Below are 26,624 nucleotides of genomic sequence, written 5' to 3'. Positions count from 1 at the left end.
GGTCACCCGGGGACCTGCTGCTAGCAGGTGGCAGACCAGAACCGAGACCCTTTAGTTGATATAATTAGATTCTCTGCTGTGTCTGCTCTGCTTCTTGGAATTTCGACATTTCTTTTTGTTGGTTCTGCAAAAGTGTGTTGTGGTTTTCAACAGTATAACCCTTCGTATCATGTCTTTGTTTTATTATCTAATCTTTTGGCTCTTGTTTTAGTGAATTCACGTTCTTAGATTGTTCTAGAACCCGAAGCATTTTCGAGTAATTTATTTTTGTTCCTTAGATCATGCTTTCTTTCACACTGGGGTTTCTGGTGTGTGTGTGTGGGGGGGGGGTATATGTTGTTGGTGGTTTATTATTATTTTTTTTTTTCATGCTCTGCTCCCTTTCTTTGTTTTTGTTTTCTCCTTCCCAGCAACGTGACTGCATTATGGCCATTCAGTTGATCTTCATCTTGCCTGACCTCCTGACCCCAATTTAGGGCAGGGCAGTTTTATTTTTATTTTTTATTTTTAAAGATTTTATGGAGACTGAGACAGAAGCAGGTTCCCTGGTTCCCTGTGGGGAGCCTGATGTGGGACTTGATCCCAGAACCCTGGAATCACAACCTGAGCCGAAGGCAGACGTTCAACCACTGAGCCACCCAGGCGCCCCAAGGCAGGGCAGTTCTTGACCTCTTTCTTAGCATGTCCGAGCCTGTCCACTTCCCCCCACAAGGCGTAGTTTGAGGGCTGGGAGTTCTGTGTTCCACTTCCTGCAGTCTGAGCATGTTGGCCGGGGGAGGATGGAGAGGCAGAGCTGGTCTAGGGCTGTGAGCCATCTCCAATAAGGCACGCCACCTCTATGAGATACCAGAATCCGCAGAAAAAAACCACTCTCCTACCTCTAGGGCATGTGCAGTTTGGACAGGAAGGCCTAATAAGCAGATAATTATAGTAAGTGCTATGAACTGAAGGGGACATTTTTAGATGCTGGGTCATAATTTTCAACTTTCTTCTATTACAGGTGGTGGCAGTTTAAGGATAAAGATACCAGTAAGGATACTAGAGTGGAGGGACCAGGATCAACCAATGCAGCTCAATGCAGCTGAAGTTCAGGGAAGGACTTGCAGCCCGTGGGAAGGGATGGGACTCAGTTGTATTTTAGCAGTCATTTCAGCAGCAGAGTGGAAAATTAAATGCAGATCTAAAGACTTATATCCCCAGAGCACATCTTTGGTCAGCTCTGCAAAGAGGCCAAGGAAATATATTTCTTACTCGAAACTGAAGCAGCAAGGAGTAGAAGAGTTCCTGAACCTGGCTGACATCCCCCCCTCCTTATCCTGCACTGTTTCAAATACCCTCAGCTTCTGGGCAACAGCTGGAAGACACCCCGCTTTCTCTCTTGGGCTGTCTCATGGACCTCTGGAGAGGTTTTCCAGGGCTGCCCAGATGGCAGCCGGGGCTGGGGGCTGTACATCTGGATAATCTATCTCAAAGTTGCTGTCTTTTTACGGCATAGCACAGGAAAGGGACCAATTATGGGGTCCCTCTGCACAGCAGGCCTCATTACTGTGCTCAGCATGAAATGGGCAGAGGCTGGCAGAGCTGGGAAACTGGCTTCTGCCCCCGAAAGGGTAGCTAGGAAGGGAGGCAGAAGGGCATCATTGATTTCTTCCCCTTCAGGCCATGTGAGCTCATCTTTTCAGGGAGGCACCCACGTTTCTACACTGGACTTGTCAGCCAGGTGCCTTCTGGGGCTCTGGGTAGCACTGGCTCTTAGATACTGGAAGCAGAGGTTTGCATCTGTGAATACAAGGATGTTGTTCTGGGGAGGAGGGCCATGGCTTCCATCACACTGCAAAGGGGGCCGTGCCTCATCAGAATAGTTAAGAATACCCTCTCTCTCTCTCAGCCCTACATTTGATGGGTGGGGGAACGAGCCAGAGACCCAGAGAGCAGAAGTGACTTCCCCAAGGACCCAAGATGTGGTGGCGGAGGCAGATCTAAAAAGCCAGATCTCCTGGCTCCCTCTAGGACATTCCTCATTGCCTCCTTGGTGACATCACTTCCTGCCCTGCAGACACTGAGTGTTTTCTTCACTTTACTAACAAATAAACATGGGGCTGCTATTTATTGAGTGCCTGGTGTATGCACAGTGCAGCACTTAATATTTTATAGTATTCCATTAGTTCATAAACCAGCATCATGGTTTCACAGAGTGGGCAGCTGTGATGTTCTCCATTGCCAAGGAAAGGTCAAATCACTTGCCCAAGGTCTCAGAGATAGAAACTGGGGGAGAAAGATGGCAAACCCAGCCCTGCTGGGCATATACTCTTCCCATTTCCCCTGGCTCCCTCTGTATGAGACTCCTATCAGCCTGGCCCATCCCTACAGGTCCAAGCTGGGACTTGCATGCTTCCCAAAGCATTCTGACAGGCCTGGCCCCAGGTGGCCTTCCCTTCTCTGGCCTTTTTTGTAGGCAGATGACCCTGATTCCCCAACCAGTCCTGCTCCTTCCTTGCTGGCTACCTTTGGGCATATCTCCTTCTCTTCCTCTAGCCTCTGCTTGTGTCTGACATAGGAATCATAGTATCCCAATCCTGGGGCTCTCAATGAGATAATTCATGTCCATAGAGTCATTTATTCAACAAATATTGGAGAATCTACCATGGGCTAGGAGCTACCCACACAGGGTATCACCTGCACAGTTTGCAAGGGTGAGTGAGAAGACATGGCTCTGGCTTTCAGGACTGCCAAGGCCTGGTCAGAGAGGCAGACAGGAAATAAAATACTTAAGAGTTAGCTGGTGCAGGCTGGGGTGTCCAGATGCTTTGAAGGAGAGGTACAAAGTTCTAGGAGAATATAAGGAGAGGGACACTTGGGTAGCTAAATGGTTGAACATCTGTCTTCGGCTCAGGTCATGATCCTGGAGTCCTGGGACCGAGTCCCGCATCGGGCTCCCCATGGGGAGCCCACTTCTCCCTCTGCCTGTGTTTCTGCCTCACTCTGTGTGTCTCTCATGAATTAAAAATGTATATATACAAGGACAGACTGATTCAACCTGACGTCCATGGAAGGCCTCTTTAAAGAAGCAACACTATGTTTGAGGCTGATGGCAGAGTAGAAGTGAGTCAGATGAAGACTGTTCCAGGGAGAGAGCCCAACAGGCATGGAGGCCTGTTTGCTAGGGCTGCCATAAGAAAATACCACACACTGGGGGTGGGAGGGGCTTAAACAACAGAAATTCCTTTTCTTGCAGTTCTGGAAGCCTGGAGTCCAAGGTCAAAGTGTTTACAGTGTCATTTTCTCTTGAGGCCTCTCTCCTTGGCTTGCAGATGACTGCCTTCCTGCTGTATCCTCTCATGGCCTTTTCTCTGTGTGAGAACACCCCTGCTATCTCTGTCTTTTTTTTATAAGGACACCAATCGTGAGGGATTAGGGCTTCACTCTGACGGCTATTTCACCTAACCACCTCTTTGAAGGCCCTATCTCCAAATACAGTCCCATGGATTACACCCTGCGCTCCCCACCAGATGACGTTATTTAACCCTAGTTACTTCTTTAGAGGCGCTATCTCCAGATACGGTCATATTTGAATCTTGAAGGGAAGAGAGAACTCGGCCTATAAACAGACAGGAAAGATCTGATCTTGATTTAGAAGCTGAAGAGGTCAGCGTGGCTGGAGTATCATGAACAAAGAGGAAAGGAGAATGGGATGACACTGGAGAGTTGGCAGGGGTGAGGGAGCCAGAGCGGAGAGGGGACATTATTCTGAGTGCAGGGGGAGCCACTGGAGAGGTTTGGATCTAGAATGGGAGAGAGAGGATCAGGTGTGACTTTCAAAAGATGATTCTGGAAAATGGGTGGTTGGGGCCAAGAGTACAAGTGCAGAGTGGGGCTAATTGCCATTAGTGGTGATGGGGCACAGCTGTAGAGATAGGGGAGGGCAGGGGGATGGATGGAGACATGTTTTAGGACATGGTGATGGGTTAGATATGTGGGGCGAGGGGTTCAGGCTAAAGGCAAAGGTGAGAGAGAAACATCAGAAAGAAAGACTCAGATTCCTCTGTGAGTCACTTACCCCATTCCTTCACGCGGGAAAGTTAGGAGGGGATGCTAGTTGGGACGGGAAGGTCAAGCATTCCATCTGGAACCTACTCGGGGTGAGACACCCAAGTGAGCGTGTCAGGTAGGCCTCTGCTCAGTGTAGAGGTGGAGCTCAGCAAGGAGATCCAGGCCGGAAAGCTAGGTGGGGAGTTAGCCACCTGTGAGAGGGGGTGGAGGCACAGGAATAGAGGTCACCAGTGGTAAGCAGGTAAGGAGACGAGAAGAGGAATCAGGATGCAGCCCCTGAGAATGCCAACATTTCAAAGCCAGGGAGGAGAGGAAGCCAGCAAAGGAGATGGAGACGAGGCCAGAGCGTGAGGAGGAGCCTGAGAGAGGGGGGTGCTCCTAGAAGCCAGCAGACATTGGCTGGTAGGCACCCAGTCACTGTGGATCCCTTTCCTTGCCACTCTCCTTCTTACTGAATTTTGTCTGTTTCTGAATATCTATTGGCCCTTTCCCTCAGGTGACAGAAACTCAAGAAATAATGAGTTAATGGATGAGCACACACATGCGCAGAGTGAAGGAAGAAGGGCAGCTCTTATGGGTGGGCCTTGGTGGTTGGGGGAGCAGGGGGTGCGGGGGGACATGTGTAACTACCCTCTCTCGCTCCTGCAGCCCTGGGCATTGATTCTATCCGAGGGTCTAGGCTGGGTGCAAGTTTCCTGGAAACCCATGGCCCTGTGGAGCCGCAGGCCCTCTGGGGAGCCACTTCTCATGCTCGGCAGGCATCCTGGCCTGGTCGGGACTGAGCCAGTCCCCTTGGCTGCCCATGCAGGGAGCCGCCTCCCCCAGCAGGTCGCCAGAGTCCCTGTCGCCTTTCCTCCCCTAGCAGTGTCGACTGCACTGTAATCACACAATTATGATGCCATTAAAATGTCACATTTGGAGAAATCCATATAAACAAAGCATTAACAACCACTTGAAAATTGCAGTCTTTACCACTAATGACCTACTTTCTCTACACACCGCGCCCTCCCGCCACCCCCACTCGTCTGCCTCTTTTCCCAGCCCTCCTTTCAGAGGCACACCAGAAGGTACAGTCTGTCTGTCGTCTCTGCTGCCTGGAAATCCTTGATGTCTAATGTGCTGGAAGAAGCTTTTTGATGGGGCCCAAGACATCGAGGCCAGGGGAGCCCATCGCTGAGCCACTGAGTGAATCAGGCAAGAGGAAGCTACACCTATGTAGAGCTAAGGTCCTGATGGAAGGGCCCCCAGACAGAGGCTGGCTGGCCCTTGGAAAGTTGAAGAAAGAAGATGGTGCTGAAAAGTCTGAAAGGTGGCTTAATGCCTTGGCTGTGACCTTTCTTCGCCATCTTAGGAAGCAGAGCTGGAACCAGAGATGTAGTGGTCACATGCTCACAACATAACACAAGTTATGAGTTAGACAAGTGTCCTGCTTGGGGACTGTGGGCCAGGGGGCTCTGGATCCCTGCTGCTGTGAGTCCAGGAGAAGCAGGTGGGCTGAGCAGAGAGGCACAGGCCAAGAGAGCCTTGATAGTTTTAACTTCGTTTCCCAGAAGAGCGCTCTGGGAAATCTCAGATACTGAATTTTCTTTGTCACCAGAATCTGATTTTAATGCATGAAGAAAATGGATTACTTAAAGGAATTTTATATATGAGTGCTCTTATAAAATAAAGTGAATGAGTGCTCTTATAAAGTAAAACATAAACCAAAACAGCTCTGGCAAGTAATTAATCTCTTCCAATGTATCTGAATTGCAAATCTGGATTCCCATAGAGGTCCCGGATGTGATTAAAGCGAGAGTATGCCTAATTCTGAAAAAGCGAAGAGGAGGCCACCGTGGATAAAAGAAGTTGAGTTGGTGTGTAGGCGGTATTTTAAATAGCGCTTCTGGTACTTCCCACCCCCTCACAGTTCACAACTCACCTGCAGAAGGGATCATGCCACAAGCACTCTGATGAATGGGCAAGAAAGGTTGGTGACCAGCACGTCATTTGGGGGAGCAATTATTGGTGTTTCCTAAAGTGAGGGAAATGGGGGTCTTGTTTATGAGCAAGTGCATCCTAAGCCCCTTTTAATAGTTGCGTGACATGGTATGGACCACATTCCCACTGTGTCATAAAGATGGCCAGTGTGTAGGACAGGCTCTGGAGGATCTCTCTCTGTTTTTCAGCCCACTGCCATTATCACTCGCTGTGCCACCTACAGTACTAAATTTGCCCTTGGCCGAGGCAGGCCTCCCACCCTCACCCGGATTCAGCAGGCAAGCCGTCCGGGTACTCTGGGTCTGCTTTTGACATAAAAAGAGCCAGCCAGCGGCCCCCATGGGGTCCTACCAGATAAAGTCATTTCAAAGTCATTCACTCCAACCCACACCTACATATTCAGCAGCTGACCTAGTTTTCAGGGAGCTGGAGGGTATCTGGATGTCACCTTATTTACAGAGAAGATAGAGAACGCGCTAAGCTCCGGCCTGCGCTGCACACGGTATCTGGGGAGATCTGGCCTCCACCTCGGAGGTGTGGAAAGGAAGGGAACAAATTCTCAGCTGAGAGCTTAAGGCTGCTTGCTAATGTCACCTTCGGGGAGTGAATGACAGGGCTTAGGGGACACTTGAGTCTGAAACTTCTTTTCTAGCCAGAATCTAGTTTAGTGTGTGGATTAGGAAAGGTGTTTCCAGGTAATGTAGTAGAAGGTGTATGACTGCATCTGGCCGTATTGCCTCCCTTCTTCCTCATCCTGCTCTAGGCAGGTGCTGGCACAGGGGCCCCTCTGCCCGTGACCCCCTGCCACTGCGGGTCCTGCCTAAGGACCCAGCAGAGCCTACCTGTTTGGGTTTAATCCCAGCACTTCCACTTACTTGGCCAAATCCCTTTAGACTCTCAATCCTCAGTTTCCCTTCAGTAACATAGGGTTCGTCATAGCACCTACTTCTGTCTTGTCCTGAAGATGTGATGAGTAACATTTTTATTTTTATTTTTTTTAAGGATTTTATTTATTTATTCATGAGAGACACAGAGAGGGAGAGAGAGACAGAGAGAGAGACACAGGCAGAAGGAGAAGCAGGCTCCATGTAGGGAGCCCAACGTGGGACTCGATCCCCGGGTCTCCAGGATCACGCTCTGGGCTCATGTGTTCAGTGGAAGAGAGGGGTCCACCTCAAGCAGGGAGTCCTGACGTCCAGGTTCCTTGGCTGATGGGAAACCTGAAGTCTCAAGCAGGGTCAGGCTTCTGACCTCACCCCTGAGATTCCTCAGGTCTCTCCCCAGAATCACCGGCACAGCTTCTGTGCTGGCCTGTGTTCCCACCTCCACGCTGTACAAAGGGACTTAGCTCAGAGGCCCTGCAAAGCTCAATTTATACCATCCTAAGCTAGAAGTAACCCTTAGCTATTATGCTTTTTTTTTTTTTTTTAATTTTCGCAATGAATCATTTTATTAACTCAGAATTTTTGCTGTATCATAATTTGGAGGCTGTACATGTGTCCTGATAGGGTTTTAGAAGAGATAGTGGGTTGGAATCATCTATATCCATGGTTCTCAATGCTTTCCAGGGAACACTGTCAATGTTTGGATGTATTTTTAATTTTTATGACTAGAGAGATGAGTGGTGCTTGCGTTTGTGCTACTGGTATTTAGTGGGTAGTGGGTAGAGGGCTAAAAATTCTATAGTGCACGGAGCTATTACACGTAAGATAGTTTTACATCGTATCATTTGCACGGCCCTGAGCTCAAACCCATGTTTGAGATATGAACTTTTGCGTAGGTCCGCCCTGCTGAGGGTCCCAGGACACATCTGGTTAGTAATGACCTGTGCTTTTATCACAGCAGTCAGGTGATGCAAACAGTCACCTGTGGATGCTGTCAGAGACCGCATTTCTGCCACAGGAAGGAAGAAGCTAAACATAAATTGGCTGGCTGTAAATTGCCTTTTCTCTCCATTAGCATTCAGTCCCCAAAAGAAATAATAGTGACTGTAGCAGTGTTGACCATAATAATACGTTACATATGCATTATGTTTTGCCAAGAAATTTTTCAGGCTGTGTCTCATTTCTGAGATCTAATGTGGGCCTGTAAAGTGATGTGGGGTAAAGATTAGTACTGCCCTTGAGACGAAGGATAAAAACTGACCACAAGTAGTTGAAAGGGCACATGAAGTAGACCGAGGCTCGGACCCTGCTTTTCCTGACTTGCGTTCTCTTCACGACATCAAAGGAAACTTGGAGAAGGATTACAGGGTCATCCCTGGTGCAGTGCTCCCCCCTCTCTGCCCATCTCCACCTTCTCACACGCAAACACTCTGGCAGCTATAATTCTGCTGAAATTCTACTGATTTCCAGTGAAATCAGGCTGAAATGGATAAGGGGCTCCCTGAAGGAGAAAAGTCAAAAAAATGGAACTTGCGGTGTGAGCACTGTTCCCTTCCCATCAGCCTTCCTCCTTTATCTTTCTTTACCATTCTCCTTTTATTCCCCTACTGCCCCCAGGGTCACAGTTTGGTGGCCTTCAGGCCAAATGCAGGCCTGTGGGCATATTTTGCCTCACCCAAAGGGGAGATCTAAAGAGTGGTAAGTAGTAGGCAGGTGTTGTGCGATACTTAACTGATACTTACTGGCATTTCTGTTCTCAGTGACCCTAAAGGCATGTCCAGTTGTGACCCCTGCTAGATACCTGGGTTCAGTAGTGCCCCTGGACAGTTGCTTGGCTCCATACCTATTCCTTGAGGCAAAATTGCTTTCTGATGATCCCTAAAGATACTTCCCAGCTCTGCGCAGGCAAGGAGGGAGGAGGAGTCTGACTTTGGGGGAGAGATTTCTTCTGTCTCTGAGAAATGCAAATCTTGTTTTTAGTGCTTTATTCTTTCCTTCTCGAAGTCGCTTCCTGTGAGGCGTGGGGCAAGGCCCTAACCTTGAGGCCCCCTCTCAGTCCTGCCAGAGGCCACTGTGGCCCAGTTGAAAGATGTCTGCAGCAATCCCTTGCAGGTGCACCCCCAGTCTGAGGAGGTGACCGCTCACGCAGGGTGGCTCACTGTCCACACCAGAGATGGGCTGTTGCAGCGTCCTGCTCTGTCCAGCTGGAGGCTTCCCCTCCTGAGCCCACTTCTGACTGTTCTCTTCCGAAGTACAGATTCTCTGCTTCGTCTCTCTTGGGCACCGATTCCATCCCTTAGAGCATGTTCTCTTTCCAGCATCCGCCTCCTGGTTGGGGGCAAATGCATCTGCCTGTGTCACCATGTGGTCCACCAAATCCTCTTTCTCCTGAGCCCCGTAGGGGTACCTGGCTCCCTGCCCTCCCCAATCTCTTGCTCCCTGGATTCCAGACCTGGGAGGGACGAGGCTTCTGGTGTTCGAGCAGTTGGCTTCCTGCTCCAGTCTTTGAACACAAGAGGATGCAGAAATGAATGCTGTGGGTAGAGCTAGCTCTCACCGTCCTCATGCCTACCAGCAATCAGGGGGTGTTCTTTATGCCAGCTGTAGCAATTTGAGATGCCACTCCAACTAAAGGGGGGGGCTCTGGGTTTCGTCTTTAGTGAATTTAGTGAACTTAGGAATTTGTAGGACTTTGAGTAGGAAGGGAGCAGACACATCGGCATTAGTGCTCAGGCACCCTGGCACCTGCGGGGGAGCCGGGCCCTCTTCCCCATTCTCACGCAGACTTAAAAACTTCCCCGGTACCTCCCTGTCATGCTAATTAGTAAGCAAATTAATCTTCATATAAGGTCCAAATTGTGTGTGTTTCTTCTTTTCTATTCCAGAAACAAAAGCTGGGCTTCTGTCCATTCTATTAATCATATTATATTTCACAGTTGGGGTTTTTAGGCAATTAGAATAATGATCAGAACTTCTCCTCTTCCAGAAAGCTCAAAGCCTCTCCCAAAGCTGTATTTGTGTGATGTGTTGTTGGGATACAAGGTGGTGTGTGTCTGTTTGGGGCAGTGGCAGGGAGGGGAGAGCTGGGCAGTGGAGGCTCTTGCTGTCAGAGCCTCAGTGAGATTGACTGGAGGACTGGAGAAAAGCCAGTGTTAGGGTTTTAGGCTTGGCCTCCAAGCTGGCAGACTTTCCCGGGGCTCAGAGAAGCCGCAGCAAGCAGCTCCCAGCAGACCCATTTTGTAGGTGCCTGGCTCTAGGGTGGGATAGGGGGTGAAAAGTAGGGAAGAAATGGAAGGAGCTAGAATAGAAGAATAAACTCATCCCTGCTGATGACATGCTACCTCATTTGGCCCAAGAAATAGCCCTTTCCTCCTCCATTATATGTCCATTCCATCCTCTACATTCTTTAAGGAGTGACTTTCGTATAATTAATACTAACCATTAAACTACAGCATTAAAGGAGCAATTGCCTAATTCTGAGGAAAATTTAAATTTATTACCAGCACCCGAGATAAAATGAATACTGAAGAGAAGGAGAGAAAACCCTGCAGAAGATAAATAGAAAGCCAAGTGGGATATTGACTTGATCCTTCTCCAGTGCAGGGTAATTTGGCTTCTAAAGTGAGTTAGATCATAATAAATTAAATTTAGATTTCTGCACATCAGTTAAATAACTCCCAAGACAGAATTCCAGTGAGAGGAAGAGGTGATAATACATGGTGGAAATATTAAAATGAAGATCTTATCTAATAATCCATAATTGATGTGCTGTCCCTAGATGAGGGAAAAGGATTTTCCAGCTCTTTCCTTTGCTATGAGCCCAAGTGAGCTGGCTGGCCCTTCCTTCTTTGTTGGAGTTTGTCTTGCACGCTGGGGCAGAGGGGGCCAGGGGTGGAGGGAATCCATTCTCAGGGCCCTTCCTTTTCCAGACCTTTCATCCTGGGCAGGACTTACATAGAGATTGTGCCGTCCTCTTCACTCCCTGGACTGGCCCTTGGAAAAATAAGATCAGTTCCCAGCTGGGCAGACATTAGAATAATAGTAATGTCATTGGGTGAGCAGATACTTCTCCATTTTTATGACTGCCCAACAAGGGGCTAAAAAGTGGCCCTGGATGAATGAAACATTCAGTGATGTTGAAGGAACACAAGCTTTGAAGCCAAAAGTCCTGAGTTAGTCTCCATAGCGAACTTTTGATCTTTGTGGTCTGAAGCAGGCTCCTGTTGTTTCCTTAACTCTCAGTGTTCTCATGTGTGAAATGGGAACAACACAGCTGGCTTGCCTACGTCACAGGGGTAATACAAATGCAGCATTGTAGTGAAAAAGCTTTGGAGGTAATAATAAGCTTTTCTGTTTGGCCTGTTTGATACTGACCTTCAATCCTTATTATACTTTTTCATTTCTAAAAGTTATACTCAGTTCTTTTTCAGTGAACTTTTGTTCTTTGCTAATTTTTTATTTCCTGTTTTAACTGTTTTATCTACGGTTATGCTTTATTTTGTATCTGTAATTCCTGCCTCTGAAGTCTCTGGAAGATCTAAATCTGTTGTTTGTAGTTTCCACTAACTGTCACTCCCATGTGTCTGATTTTTTTTTTTTTTAAGATTTATTTTACTTATTTTAGAGAGAGCACGCAGTGGGGGAGAACCAGAGGGAACGGGAGAGAGAAGCATAAACAGACTCTGTGCTGAGTACAGAACCTGACGCAGGGCTCAATCTCATGACCCTGATATCAGACCTGAGTTGAAACCAAGGGTTGGACGCTTACCCGACTGAGGCACCTGGGCACTTCTGATATATATATATATTTTTTTTACATTTTATTTTATTTCTTTTAATAAATTTATTTTTTATTGGTGTTCAATTTACCAACATACAGAACACCCAGTGCTCATCCCGTCAAGTGCCCCCCTCAGTGCCCGTCACCCAGTCACCCCCACCCCCCGCCCTCCTCCCCTTCCACCACCCCTAGTTCGTTTCCCAGAGTTAGGAGTCTTTATGTTCTGTCTCCCTTTCTGATATTTCCCACACATTTCTTCTCCCTTCCCTTATATTCCCTTTCACTATTATTTATATTCCCCAAATGAATGAGAACATATAATGTTTGTCCTTCTCCGATTGACTTACTTCACTCGGCATAATACCCTCCAGTTCCATCCACGTTGAAGCAAATGGTGGGTATTTGTCGTTCCTAATGGCTGAGTAATATTCCATTATATACATAGACCACATCTTCTTTATCCATTCATCTTTCGATGGACACCGAGGCTCCTTCCACAGTTTGGCTATTGTGGCGATTGCTGCTATAAACATCGGGGTGCAGGTGTCCCGGCGTTTCATTGCATCTGTATCTTTGGGGTAAATCCCCAGCAGTGCAATTGCTGGGTCATAGGGCAGGCATTTTTTATTGTGATTTCACCTTTTGGTGAGCTTTGTAGGAATCCTGGAGATCTGAGTTGGAGATGCTTTTCTCTAAATAGGATTTACATTTGCTTCTGACAGGCAACAGGTTCTGCTTCAATATTAGAAGGAAATTTCTAGAAGTTGCAGGCCTTTGAAGCTTGGAGTGGGCTCCTTGGGACCTCTGTGTGCCTGGATGGACCCAGGAGGGACATCCCACTGGACACTAGAATGTTTTGCTGGGATTTCAAGTATTGGATGGATGGATGAATTCTATCATCTTTAATAAGTTGTATCATTGCTTTCAATTCTGATCTCCTGTGTGTTAACCTGGTGTATTCCAGCCTTCCTGCAGGAATCTGCCTCTGGACTTGCACCCTTCCTACCCTGGCTGGGGGGAGACTGGGTACCCAGAAAGGAGAGTCATGGGCTGGTGGGGTGATAGTGAAGGGGGCACAGAGATCCTCTGAGGGAAGAAGATCCCGAGAAAGAAGTTGGCTGAGAAAAATGATGGGAAACATGTAGATAGTCTTTGAAGATGACCCAAGGAAATAGCAGGAAGGCTCTGGGAAGACAGTGTCATCCAATGGTCGGGAGCATGGGAGCTGGAGCCAGACTCCATGGGTTTAAATCCTACCTCGAGCACATAGTACCTGTGTGACATTGAGCAAGGCACTTACTCTCTCTATGCCTTGGTTTCCCCACTTGTAAAATGGGATTGGTAAAATTAGCATCTGTGATTGTGAGGATTAGATAGATGCAGATGTTTATGACACATGATAGGTACCCCCGACGTGTTACTTCTTTTATCACAGGGTAAGTTTGAGAAGTTTTATTAAGGATAAGCACAGTTCAGAATAGGATAGAAGCCTCCTCGTGGGATAGAGACTTTCTCATTCTAATGGGGCAGGTTGTAGGTCAGGGAAGAAGAGACCTAGGGCAATGAGAGAGCTAGTAGCTGGAGAAAGAAGACAGGGAGCCAAACACATTGAAATCATAGAGAGTCACATAATCAGCTCTAATAGTATTAGAGCTAAAGAGCCTGAAAGTGGAATGAGAGGAACAGGCCAGGGAAGGTCAGAGGAAAGGGGACTCAGGGTATCTCCCAAATGCATGGTGGGAGGAAAGAAATGAAACCACTTAGATGTGCTTCTAAGCGTTCATTTTTGGTGCCAAACTATTTCAATATTTAGTGCCCAGGTTTGGCTGACTTAATCAGATATATTCCATGGAAAAGATGGTCTTTGTTTTCTGTGCGTGGCATCGTACTTAGGGTTGGAAACACACGTGCTCTAGATTGAGCAAATTCTGGTCAGAGATGGGACACCTGGGTGGCTCTGCGGTTGAGCATCTGCCTTTCACTCAGGATGATGGTGGTGGGGTCCTGGGATTGAGTCCCATATCGAGCTCCCTGCAGGGAACCTGCTTTTCCCTTTGTCTATGCCTCTGTGTGTGTGTGTGTCTCTCATGAATAAATAAATAAAATCTTAAAAAAAAAAATTCTGGTCAGAGAGTCAAGTGAGATCTTGCTTGGGGGCCACGGGTGGTGGGGGCCCTCCTGTGTGGAGGGGGCACAGTCTTGAGGTGGGTTTAGGTCTCCCTTCCCACCAGGTTCGATTACAGGTCACCTTCCAGCTGGGCTCCTTGTGGCAGTCTCTTCCTTCCACTTTGTTGTGCACATGTGGCCAGAGACCACCTCCACCTGACCTGTTTCATATAGACCCAGCCGTGTTCCAGAGTTTTCTTTCACTCATGTGCTCTTTGCAGTCCACACTCTGGCCTCCCCATTCCTGAGCTAGCTATGCCCTGAACACATTCTCCCTCCTCCAGGTCTTCCTGCCTTTTGTCTGGGTTTTTCACTACACGTGTATACTCCTCTCATTTCCTCCTAAGCAAAGCAAACTGTGTTCATCATTCAAGCACGAACTCATTTGACACTTCTTCCGGGAAGCCTTCCCCACTTCCCTCATTCCTCTGGTATAGGTGTTAGAGATGTGTTCGTGCATGCCTCTCTGCAACCTTGCAGCCTCCTCGAGGCCTGGGGCCTTCGATCTTTGCATCTCCCCTCCATAGCACCAGAGTGCTCTAGGGGTCACCACTGATTTAGAGGATTGCAATGAATCTAATTGGGAATGAGCCAGAGGGAGATGATACAGGGCCGTATGGCCCTTCCCTGGACAGTGAGATGTCAGGGTCACCCTGTGGTGATATTCCAAGTATGGGTGACAGGTGTCAGGCTGTGACATTGCACAGCACACGCAGGGATCTCACACCACACCCCCTGTGTAGCAGCAGTATTCCAGGACATTAATAAAATCAATTATTGGATAAAAATCACTGGTTTCCAAAGCTTCATTTTGTGCTATTAGCAGGAGAATGCTGTTTCAAAGGGAGATAACAGAGAGAGAGAGAGATCAATTACCAGATTAGATCAAGTGGTGCGTGATCTAACTGCACACTGGCAGCTGCCCCCTGTGGGTAGAGCACCTGCCCTGCCATCTGTAGGGCCTGCCCTGGGCCTTCCTGTCAGGTTCCCCACGTACAGAGGGCATCCTGGTCAGCGATGGGATGGGCGGTACTCAGGCAGCTTTTCATACTTGCACAGTGACTAGAGTCAGTAGCACATGAGTGAGCATCTCATCCTTGGGGATATTGCCAGCCCCGGAGCCCCAGTCCTCACCTTCCAGGGCAGAGCCTGGTCAATAGGTTCTTCCCAGAGATACAGAGTTCTTTGTGCTTTGATGAACTTGAAAGGTCTGAGTGGCTCTCCCTGGGGGTGAAAATGTCAGCATCCATTCACTGGGCAGTGGCCACTGAGGGAAGCGTCCAGCGTGGGGAGGCTCTGAAGCCCACAGCCTCCTCTGGCTGTGCGGAGAGTCTCTGCTTGGGTGCTGAGCTGGTGTGGGCGGAGTGATGAGGCAGCCTGGCTCTGGGCAGGAGCCACCCCCTCCTGCCTTGTCAGTGGCCTCACCTTCTCTGCTGTGTGAATGCCCTGGAGGGCCTGGGAGACTGAGCTCTCCTTTGGGCTCTGCCACTGGCCCACCTGTGCAGACAAGCACATAACTTCTGTGAGAACGTGTCTTCCCAGCTTGGCACAGAGTCTGGGGAGGATGAAACAAGATCGTGAATCCAGAAGCTACCTTATACATTCTAAAGTGCCATGTCCAGGTACAGTGAGGGTATTACTTGTTCCCGCATTGATGCTTTGGAAAAATAATAGCAGATTTAGGGGCACCTGGGTGGCTCAGTCAGTTAAGTGTCCGACTCTTGATTGTGGCTCAGGTCATGATCTCAAAGATGGAACCCCGTTCCATCTGCACTCAGATGCACTCCATCAGGCTCTGCACTCAGCACGGAGTCTGCTTGGGATTCCCTCTATCTCCCTCTCCCTCTGCCCCTTCCCTCTGCCTACTCTTTCTCTCTCAAATAAATAAAGAAACCCTAAAAAAAATAATCACAGATTCCTGGGTTGGAGGAAGAAGCGAACACACAGGCGTCCATCTGGTGGGTCGCACACTATCATAGATGGATCGCCTACTTCCCATCTCTTCCTGTGGCATAGGGGGAATGACAGTCATTTGGTACCTGTTCTGCACCAGCTACTGTGTCAGCACTTTTCAGCCAGGTGTTCTCAAATTGCCCTGCTGAGGTGGTCCATGGGGTCAGGACACTAGAACGCAAGTCCCAGCCCTGCCACTTCCTGATGGTGGGATCCTGAGCAAGGTATGTAGCCTGCGGAGGCTGTTTTCTTGTCTGTGTAGTGGGCCTATGATCCCTGCCCACCTTCTAGAACTACCAGGAGCAGCGAGTAAAGATTCTCACATGGGACCCTGTACAGAGCGCTCAGTAAGCAGCAGCTGTCTTCATTGCATTGTTCTGTTTGTTACTATCGTTGCTGGTGGTTTTCTTAACATCCTACCTCTGGCTCCGTCTTTGGGCTGAACTTTGCTAGACAGACCTGTTCTCTGCAGTTGGGCGGTGACACGCAGAGGAGGCTGGTGGAGGGCTGGGAGCCATTCTCACTGACTTCCCATTTGTGCCACACAGACTTTGGAGGCTGACTGGGAGGACCTGTGGGACCAGTTTGATGAGCGGCAGTATCTGAATGCCAAAAAGTGGCGCGTTGGTGACGATCCCTATAAGCTGTATGCTTTCAACCAGCGGGAGAGCGAGCGGATCTCCAGCAGTCGGGCAGTCCCGGACACTCGCCATCTGAGGTACTTCGCCCCTACTCCCCCTTGTCACTCTCCCCCCTCCCCGGTGGTCATGACCGAGCAGCAGCAGGCTGGGTTCGTGCGGTGCCCACGCCAGGAATCGGGCAGATGTGCCATCTGCTGCCGGCTGGACGCTGAAGGGTCTGTGATGTGTAGCTCACACGCTCTGTGCCGCTCACTGCTGGGGCCATCCCCAGGCACTTCCAGGGAGAAATGTGTGGGCACCTCCTTCACCTGCACCTGGCCCCCCCCCCCCCCCCCCGCACCCAGTGGCCACCCTGAAATCCTGGAGCACTGAAGACCCGATGGCCTGGGCCTGTGTTCCTGGCAGATCCCCATGGCATGGCCTGGCTTGGCTTTCAAACGGAGGGAGGGCAGGATGGCCAGACCCCTGGGAAGGCGGGTTGGTGGCCTGTTCAGTCACTGGTCGTTGGAAGGTCATTTCCTCTTGCAGCCCGAGCACGTTTTGTTGTGCGAGATGAACAACCAGAGGGGCTTCTTCACACGCCTCTGCTGTCTGCTTCGGAGCAGCCCGTTCACACAGGCTCGTTCTGCTATCTGCCACCCAGCCATGCCTTCCAGTGGGCTGCAGAGGTCAGGGCTGAAACACTGCAGAGAGCTTTATTTCTCAGCGGAAAGGGTCTTTCTGAAGTCTTTCTCGTTGCCTCATTACCAGTCCTTCCTAGAGTCAAAGCCACAGGCTACTTTGAGGTCTGAGTGAGCAGGTCTGTCTCCACCCCACCTCCTCCATGCTGGCTTCCCTGACTATACCTGCGTAGTCCAGCTGTGCCAAAGGCCCCCTGGGGGGTGGGTGTCTTTCTGCCTACTGTGGGAAATCACTCAGCACCAGCTCCCAAGAGCAGCCTGGCACGTTTGGCATGGAGAAGCTCAAAGGCATTGTTAAATTGAGAGGCTAGGGGACTGGTGTTAGCTTCCTAGCTTTCTGTCTCCATCTGGGTCTGTGGGTACCCGCTCGTGGACACTGGGGTTTATGAGCAGGGTGGTAAGAATTTTGATGACTTTTGAGGCTGGTCAATCTGAAGGTACTTTAAGCAGGCAGTCTGTGAAGGCCGATGGACTCTGTTTCCCCAACTAGGCTGTATAGCTTAGAAACCTTGATGCACATAATGTGTCCTGTGGAGGGGCTGAAGCCGTCCTTGTTAGTCACCACCATTCATGAAAGGAACTGGAGTCCTGGTTTCCCCATAGAAATAATGCCAGGGCAGTGAGCTGGCTGTAAGGCATCTGTGGCTTCACAGGTCTTCAGAAGAAGACTCCAAGAGTCTGCAAACTTAACCCTCCCCTTGAAGTACCCATGAGACTCTTCTTAGCAGCACAGAGTCCCCCACACAGAGATCCAGGGCATTGGTTGTACCTCGAACATTCCCTGCTACTGACCTGAAGGCTTCTTAAAGTCAGAGTCTTGTATTACAACTATCAAAATTCTCCAGCACTAATCCTGGTCCTTGGCATCTGATAGAATTTTCTTTAAAAATTAGGTAATTTGGGGCACCTGAGTGGCTTCAGTGGCTTGGTTAAGCTTCTACCTTCAGCTCAGGCCATGATCCCAGGGTCCTGGGATGGAGCCCTACACTGGGCTCCCTGCTCAGCGGGGAGCCTGCTTCTCTCTCTTCCTCTGCTCCTCACCCTGCTCATGCTTGCTTTCTCTCTCACTCAAATAAATAAATAAAATATTAAAGAAAAAAAAAACAATAGGTAATTTTATTTCCTTGAGTGGAGACTACAGGTAGAACAGGGAAGAAGGAGAGAGAAGAAGGCTGAGAAGCCCCCCTGATCTCAGGTGGGGTGGTCCTTCCCCTGTCCAGAGTCCAGACCGTGAGACCCTCCAGAAGACAAAGGACAGCCTCCTGCCCAGGAAAGGAGCCAGTGCATCTGGGCAAGAGCTCTGCCCCCACCTGTAGAAGGGAGGCAGGAAGTGGGGGCTTCACTGAGCTGGCAGGTGCAAAGGGACATCCTGAGCCGGACAGATTTCTGTGGTCAACCTGGTCTGTGATCTGAGAGGCAGAAATGAAAGCAATTTACAAGGGCCAGAAATACATGCTGGTTGTGAGTGAAGAACTGACACAGTCCCCGAGGATCCGAGTTTCCCAGGTCCTGTTTGGGGCTCTCACGCAGTCTGCTGTATCTGTTAAGTAAGTGTGGTCCGCTGGCATGGCAGCAAGAGGGAAAGGAGGACTTAGACCAAATCCAAGGCACCCTTGGGGAATCCAGAGAGGAAAAGTCTATCTGCCATATGTCTGCCTCCGGGCACTGACCTTGCCCAGTAGGAGCTGGGATTGTGTTACTCGGAGGATTTCAGATTTGTGGATCCTGATTCAAAAGAGCAGCAAGTGGAGAGGACAGGATATTGGGAACGAAGGCAAGCACATGGGACCAGGCAGCCGTGGTAGGTCTGTTGAGCACTGACTGTGTATAAGGCCGTGGGCTAGTGCCAGCAGAGGCCAACAATTGAATTGGCCATCTCCAGGCTGACTTTGATATGGGGCTGACCCTGTGCACACATCACTCTTGTACTAATGAGCATTCCAGAGACTGCCAGCAAAGCCCAGTGTTCCTCTCTCAGATGGGCCCCACTGGGGTTGACCTGTCTACTACTGCCAGCCCTCATCTCCCAGGGAATCTGTGTCTGTGAGGTGAAAACCACCAGCTAAGTCCCTTAATCCTAGGATCCCAGCCTCCTTGTATCCCGACTTCATCCTGACATAATGCCTGACTTCAGCCAGCCAGTGTGCCTGGGCTGCTGAAGCCCTAAAGCCCTTCTTGGGCCCTGCCTACCCCAGCTCTGAGCAGCTGGGGCTGCTGGTGACCTGTCTCCTATAACACATCAGCAGGATTCTGTCAATGGCTGGCATTTGGACCTGGATCATACTTTGCCCTGGGGGCTCACCTGTACATTGCAAGCCGCTGGCCAGCATCTTTGGCCTCTACCCACTAGATGCCAGTAGTACCCCCCCCCCCATGTTGTGACATTGCCAGATGTCTCCTGAGGGGCAAAGCTGCAGTGAGAATGAGCCACTGCTGTAGAGTCAGCCCCACTTGTTACCTGAGTTCTCGAGAGTGAAGTTTCAACATGAATTATCAGCCCCAGCAACAGAACGAAGCCTTCTGCCCTCTAAGGGGAGCCGTCTTTGCTAGCATCTACTACAGTGCCTGGTGTGTGATAGACGTTCAAGAAACATTTGTTGAACAAATGTGAGGGAAAGTAAATCTGCAGACACTTGACTACTTTCTCCCATCTGTCTTCTGTGCAAAGAGGGAAAGAGGCCTGAGAGGCAGCCCCCTTACACCTCTCCCTCCATCTTCAGTGGCTTTAGATGAGGAGGCAGGAGAACAGACTCAGTGAAAGGGGAAAAAAGCATTTTCCCTTAAAGAGTTCTCATTACTGGGAAGAGAAGAGTGAAGAAACAGCATGGGGGAGTGGCCTGTGCTTATTAAATTTGCTTCCAATTTTCTTACCACAGTAATTGGATTCTGATTTATAGGACATGTGTGGACAAGCGCCTGAGACAGAACTATTAGCTGAGCATTAGAGCACACGCTGCTGGGCGGCTAGCATTGGGGACATCGCTCAGGAATCCAGAGATGCTGTGAGGCTGGAGGAGGCAGCAGGTGGAGGGAGGAGGATGAGGCTGTGGAGGTTTTCACCCAAAAGGCAGCTGGGCTGATGGAAAAGCCAAACTGCACTGGCAGTATAGAACCCCTCGCAAGCCTGTCGTGGTCCGGCGTCGTATGAAAGCAGCCCCAGAGAGGCCAGGGATTTTGTTTCCCCATATGGAATAGAACAGTCACATTGTTTTCTCAGTCCTCCTGGGTGCCCGGGGAGGTGGCTGGATTGCCCTAGAGAGTGGAATGACCAAGGCAAGGAGGCAGGCTGGGAACTCCCCATTCCCAGGCTTTATGGGGGGTGGGGTTTAGTGAGTGATGTCCTCATCTCGGCTACTTTAGAAAGTATCTGTGGTTTCAGATAGATACCCTGTACATTCACCCTTTGGAGTTGACAAGCGAGCCTTCCCATGCCCACCCACCCCTGGCCTAACATGTAACATTTTCACATGAGATTGAAGATTGAGATTGAAACCTGCTGTCATCAGCCATTAGACACATCTTGGCCATGACTCAGTTTCCTCATCCCTGATCCGGGGCCTGTGGGAGGCGTGGGGATCAGGTGAGAAGCCATGGCCTTCCACGTGTCCCCGCTCCTTTCTCAGCTTTGTTCTCTCATTGCAGTTGGACTTGATAGCCTTGAAGCTTCCTCGGTACATGAGTCACTGCAGTTTGCACATTAGTGCACGCTTCTGTGGTTGGTTTTCTCATTCTAGATGTATCCACATCCATGCATTCAGCTCTCCTGCCTGCCTCCCTGGGAATCTCATGACTGCACTTGCATTGGGGCAACCTAGTTCCACATTTTCCCCTGAGATCCATAATCCTGTTAACATCTACGAGAGCCTGAACTCCCAGGGCACCACCAGGGTCCTCTGGGGTCACGAAGATGAAGACGTGGCTGTCTGTATCACGGTGGCGGTAGCATGCCATAAATAACTGTTGAAATGTAAGGAAGAGACCACATCTAGCTGGGGTGAGTGTGAGATTTCCCAGGGGAGTTCTCCTGTTTATCCAGCACTGGCTGGTCCAACAAATCGTCCTCATTTTCCAATTGTGCCACCCCCACCACTGTCGCCACACATTTTGGTGACAACAGCTGGATTTGTCATCATCCAAGTAGCCCATAGAACATCTGGCAGACAAGAAGCCATTAAACGGAGGCACACCCCTCGAGCAGGGAGGAAATATTTTGATAAAGCAAATGTATATTTTTGCTGTTGCCTAGCAATACTTATTATGGGATTGCTTTGATTGCAGGGGAGCAGGTGGCAGGGTGGACCGCGCCCGTGAGCCGCGAGCTGGAAGGCGTTGCATCTGGGAAGCCTCATTAGGTCACTTCCTCCTGGCTGGCTGGGTTTGATTGTTCCCCTCAGAGTACCGTCCCAGCCTTTGTCCAGTGCAGTGCTAAATGGTTCAAACAGTGGGATACCCATCGCTTGCCTGAAGGGAAAATTCTACACTTCGATACATCTCACCGGGAAGACATTTTTCCTTTGCTCCTTTTCATCCTGGGAAATGAAGGGGCAGTGGCCCAGTCTGGGATTGCATGTCTCCCTCCTTGTATTTACTCGGTTGGAATGGCTGCCAAAGATCATCATCATTTCTCTCCTTGTACTCGTCACTTAGCAGTAATAGGATAAAAATCTTTACGGCTGGAACGGCTAAGCATAAAAAATGTTCATATTCCCTCAGAGTCAAGGCTCTTCCACTAGCTTAGCACAGAGTTGGTGATTCCACATCAAGGCAGAGGGGAGGAGAGAGGAAACCCATCACAGACACTTAGCTTTTGCAAACATGCTCTCCCCATCTGCTACGTTCTGGGCCCTCCTGTGCACCATTTTTCAAGACAAGAGTTTGTGAGCCTATTGATAGTAGCTCTGAGTGCGCTTCACTCCAGAGCATCGTGGAGTCTCAGGGATCCTTGGCAGGAGCCAGGGGGCAGCAAGCTGAGTTTCTGAACATCCTAGAAGCGGCTCTGTAGAAGAACAGTGTCTGCTGGCCTGGGGGTGGCTCTCTGAGTACCAGGTACATGGCATAGAAGTGGGTTCTCACTGGGGCATGAGGGCAAGGGAAACCACAGAGGCTGAGATGGGAGGTACCTCTTAGGCCGGATTCCTTCCACTCCTGGTCCCCTGGGTCCCTGCGTGCTGCCCCTGTCCCTCTGCCACTGCCTGCTCTGTGAGTTTCAGGCAGATTTCCCAGAGTGGTTGCATCTCAGCCTTTGAAAGGGGACCAGTCAAGAAAATTGCTGATGAGAATTCATCTGAACAAAGCACCCTAATTGATGTTTTCACACACCTTATTTAAGCTTTGACATTATGTGTCTCATTCATTCGTTTTCCCATTCTTTCACTCATTCATCCACTCAACACATTTATCAAGCACTAACCACATGCCAAGCTCTGTGTTAGAAATTGGTCTCCACTCTCCAGGAGCTCATGGTCTATGGAGAAAATGGGACTGACTCCTGATACTCTACTGTGGGTTGCTCTGAGGCCATATTTTTGATTCTGGAGCTAATGCATGGGACTTCCTGTCCCCGATTCCCAGGAACCCATCTCCCTCCCCGTCCTGGTTTTGGTGTCGCTATTTCTGTCTTGGCCACGGAGCAAGCCATACGAGTTACGAGCTTTCCTGTAAAAAAGTCAGAACGGCATTAAGCTGGCCTACCCAGGAGAAGGCATTTATACTTGGAGGGGAGGCAGAGGCTTTCTGAAGGAAATGGCATTTGAGCTGGAATTGGGGGCGACAGGTAGGATTTTAGCAGGTGGCAAGCATCCCAGATTGAGGGAGCAGCATACGCAAAGACGAGGTGGGAGAGCCACATTGTTTTGCAGGAGTCAGTCCAATTTCCTTGGAGTGTGGGTGATGGAGGGGAGAATAATTCTGGATGCAAAACTGGGGGTCGTGTCATAACAAAGTCTTGAATTGAGGATAAGGAGCTTAGAGTTAGTTCAGTCAATGTTGGAATGCTTGGACTTTCATTCTGTCATGGCCTCATCATCTCAGCGACCCCAGATGTCCTAAGCAACATGTCCCTGCCCAATGCTGGGTCAGCGGAGCTCCTGCTGGTGGGGAGTGAGTGGAGGGCATAAGGTAGGACTGAGCAGAACTGTGCCAGGCAGCAGTGATGCACTTCCCGCCCCCCCCCCGCCCCCCAAGGAAGGATAGACAATGGTAGGCAACCTCTAAAAGCAAGCTTAGCCTGAACTGGGGCGGACCCAAGGGGGTAGAGTATGGTATGGGATCCTGGCCTTAAGGCACTGGCCTCCTCAGGGTGGGGGTGTTGGGTCTTACACTGGGGAGTTTATTCTGGGGTGAGGTGGGAGAGATAAGCAAGAACTGGTCTGGAGGGAAAAGGAGCTGGTGGGGACCTGCAAAAGGAGTCTGTCCTTGACCCGCACCTGACTGTTGAGTTTAGGATTGAGCACCAGTACTGGCTATAAAAAGACTTGGACAGAGAAGCAAGACTAGCAGATTGAGCACATACCTAGATAGAGAGATCCAGGCTCAGAGAGGTTAAGGGACATGTCCAAGATCACACAGCTAGTCAATGCTTAGCCAAAACTCAAAATCAAGTTTTCAGATTCTAGGTTTATAGATATATAAATATATTCTGTCCCCAACATAAAGCCCATATTATGTCCAAGTTCACTGCTGTGTGTATGTGTGTGTGTGTATGTGTGTGTTTTACTGCAGCTTATAGGGCAAAGAGAAGAAATGCTGCATGAGGATTTTGTTTCCCAGTTAAGGTAGTTTGATATTTCTATTTCAGCTTTGCTTGGAGGCATGGGTGTAGCATAGTTCAGTCAGCTAACAGAGTCAGTTGTTTCTTGTAGTGTTCTCTCAGCAAGACCAAAGAGAACCCATGTGCCTTTGAAAGGTACTAAATGGCTTTAGTTCTGGAGGCGTGTTTCTCTCCCCCCGCCCCCGCCACGCATCCCCACCCTGGTTTGCCTCCTTTATTACACATTGCCCGAGGAAGGAGACAATGCAAAGAAATGTGGAAAGACACGGAGAAGTGTGTTCAGTGCCTAGGATTGGGAATTTGATCTGGAACGAACTATTTCCCCCACAAAATTTATCCTGCTGATTATTGAGTATTATGTTACTAGGTGTCAACCTTCAAAATTAAACAATAAAGGTTGTTGAGCAGCAAATGAGTTTGGCCAGAAAGAACAGAGAAATTGCATTTTGGGACATACAAACTATGGGGGATTGTGGGCAAGTCCGAAGAACAAAAGATAAAGCATCCTTCGTAGGTGAAAGGAGGAGTTTGGAGAGGTCGTTCTGAACAAACATTCATTGGACAAAAATGCAGTGGTGGCGGCTTCTCATTGGCTGCAGGCCAGGGCAGCTTCCCGTTGCTGGGCTGAGAGGAAATCTTCCTTCTTCCTTCTGGACTGTGTATTTTGTTGTTGGGTTTTTAAATATTTATTTATTTATTTATTTATTAGAGAGAGAGAGCGCGTGAGCACACAGGAGTCGGGAGAGAGGGGTGGAGGGAGAAGCAGACTCCGCAGGACCCGAGATTATGACCTGAGCCAAAGGCAGATGCTTCACCGACGGAGCTACCCAGGCGCCCTTGGACTGTGTGTATTGAATAAGGCTTCCTTTATTCATTTTCATGTAGGGATATATCAGTAAACAAGCAGTCCAAACACTTGCTCTCATGGAGCTTATTGGATTCCCCAGGTAGGCTGCCTGGCTGGGATCTCCTTGCTGCCCACCGCAGGTTGCCAGTACCTTCTCAACAGTGGGCCACTCACCCTAAGAGGAAGGTTCCCATAAGCTAGCCTTGAAAACAAGCCCTAGCCCATGCACTTGGAGCTGGTAACACCACAAAGGGAAGGTGGCATCATTTCTCTTTCCTCTAATTATCCTTTTTTTTTTTTTTTTTTGTTCATTGATTTTTGGGACCCCACAGTGTTTTGGGACACATTTAAGAAGGCAGAAGGCTAAAGAGGAGACCCTGGATTTGCATTCTGCACTGGGTGTTCTCTTTAGTGCTGTTGGGGTCATCAGGACAGCTGACATGCTCAAGAGAAGAGATGGGATTGGTGAGTTTGGCTGTGGCTCTTGCCCATGTTATGGGCTGTATTGAATTCTTCCACTTTGGTGGCTTTTGAAATATCCCTGCAAGACCAAAATATGCCCAAAGACTCAGAGCCTCTCTTCATCTTAAGTAAACTTTGAATCAGAGTACCATATATGTACAGAAGAGTTGACACTTCATTCATGTACACTTGAAGAAATTTCCAGGGAGAGCCCACCCCCATTCCTACATCAAGCACCTCCATCAAGGACAAGATGACTCTTGGTGCCAGAGCCACCCTAATGTCCCTGCCCCTTCCTCCCCACCGTGGAACACTCTCCTGACTTCAAATGCCATAGACTAATATTGCTTGTTTTTGAACTTTTATAAATGGATTTAATACAGTATGCTCTTGTGTGTCTGGCTTCCCTCAAAATTAAGGGTATGAAATCCAGCCACACTTTCAAGATGCGGTGTGTTCATTCTCACGGCTGTAGAGTATTCCTTTGTATGAGTATATTGCCAATGATATATATGTTCTACTGTGAATGCTCCTTTTTGGGGTTTTTCCTTTAATGAATCTTGTACTTGTCTTGGTGAACATGGGTCTCCACCCCACCGGCTGTGGATGCGTCTGGGAGTTCCAGGGGCTCTTCGCCTTTGTCATCAGTGACTGGCTTTCGTGTGTTTCACTTGAGCCTTCGAGAGCCTGAGTCATGTTATCTTCCTGTGGTTTAGGTTTGCCTTTCTTTGGTGATCAGTGAGGTGGAGCACCTTTCAGAAGCTCACGGGCCACTCTGGTACCCCATTGAGTGTTTTATACCTGCTCTCTTCACCTTCCTAGGCCATTTGTCCAACAACCAAAGCACAAAGCCTGATTTTTAGTCTGCCCTCTATAACCTTCTGAGTGTTTTGTACATTTTCTCCCACATCATGGCAGTGCAGTGAAGGAGAGGGAAGCTACTGGACAGAGCACGAGAAGCCGTGGGTCCTAAGATAGTGCCCAACCCTTCAGCTGTCAGGGTGTTGTCTCCTCACAGGTAAGAAGAGGGAAGTAGCTCAGGGATGCTTAATAAGGTCGCTTTCGAGCCCTGTCTGCTAGATGAAAATACCTCTGCTGGGAAGAATGTGCAGGAATGATTTATGGAGTGAATCTGATTGGAGGCGATTTCCATTAGCAGGACTCCCTCCAGCTCAGGGGCACCTCCCCTCCCCTGTGGCCCCGGAGGATTCCTTCCCCTCATACACTTCTCTTCCTGAGGGGACTCAAGAGGCCATGCGTGCTGTCCTTATCACCACCTTGTCCATTTCTGTGGGGCCCGTGTGCCTTCCCCTGGGTGGAGGTCACCAGACCCCCCTTCCCAGCTGGAGACGCCAACGTCAGCTGCTTTAATGGCATCTTTGCACTTCTCTGAAGGCCCCTGGGATCTCTTC

The 26,624-nt window shown here is 49.3% G+C and overlaps 1 protein-coding gene across 2 annotated transcripts in view; it reads left to right on the top strand.

The window, feature by feature from the left end:
• The window catches only part of GALNT14 (polypeptide N-acetylgalactosaminyltransferase 14), a 205,204-nt gene that overhangs the window by 111,882 nt on the left and 66,698 nt on the right, over positions 1-26,624 (top strand). For both annotated transcript variants that reach the window (XM_025454254.3, XM_025454255.3), the window contains exon 2: positions 16,362-16,531. In XM_025454254.3, coding sequence (XP_025310039.1) covers positions 16,362-16,531 — 170 coding nt within the window. The remainder of the gene's footprint in view (positions 1-16,361; positions 16,532-26,624) is intronic.

Source organism: Canis lupus, chromosome 17 (assembly GCF_003254725.2).
Source record: "Canis lupus dingo isolate Sandy chromosome 17, ASM325472v2, whole genome shotgun sequence".
Classification (NCBI taxonomy): Eukaryota; Metazoa; Chordata; class Mammalia; order Carnivora; family Canidae; genus Canis; species Canis lupus.
The sequence above is the reverse complement of the archived record's forward strand: the minus strand, read 5'-3'. Positions and strand labels throughout refer to the sequence as shown.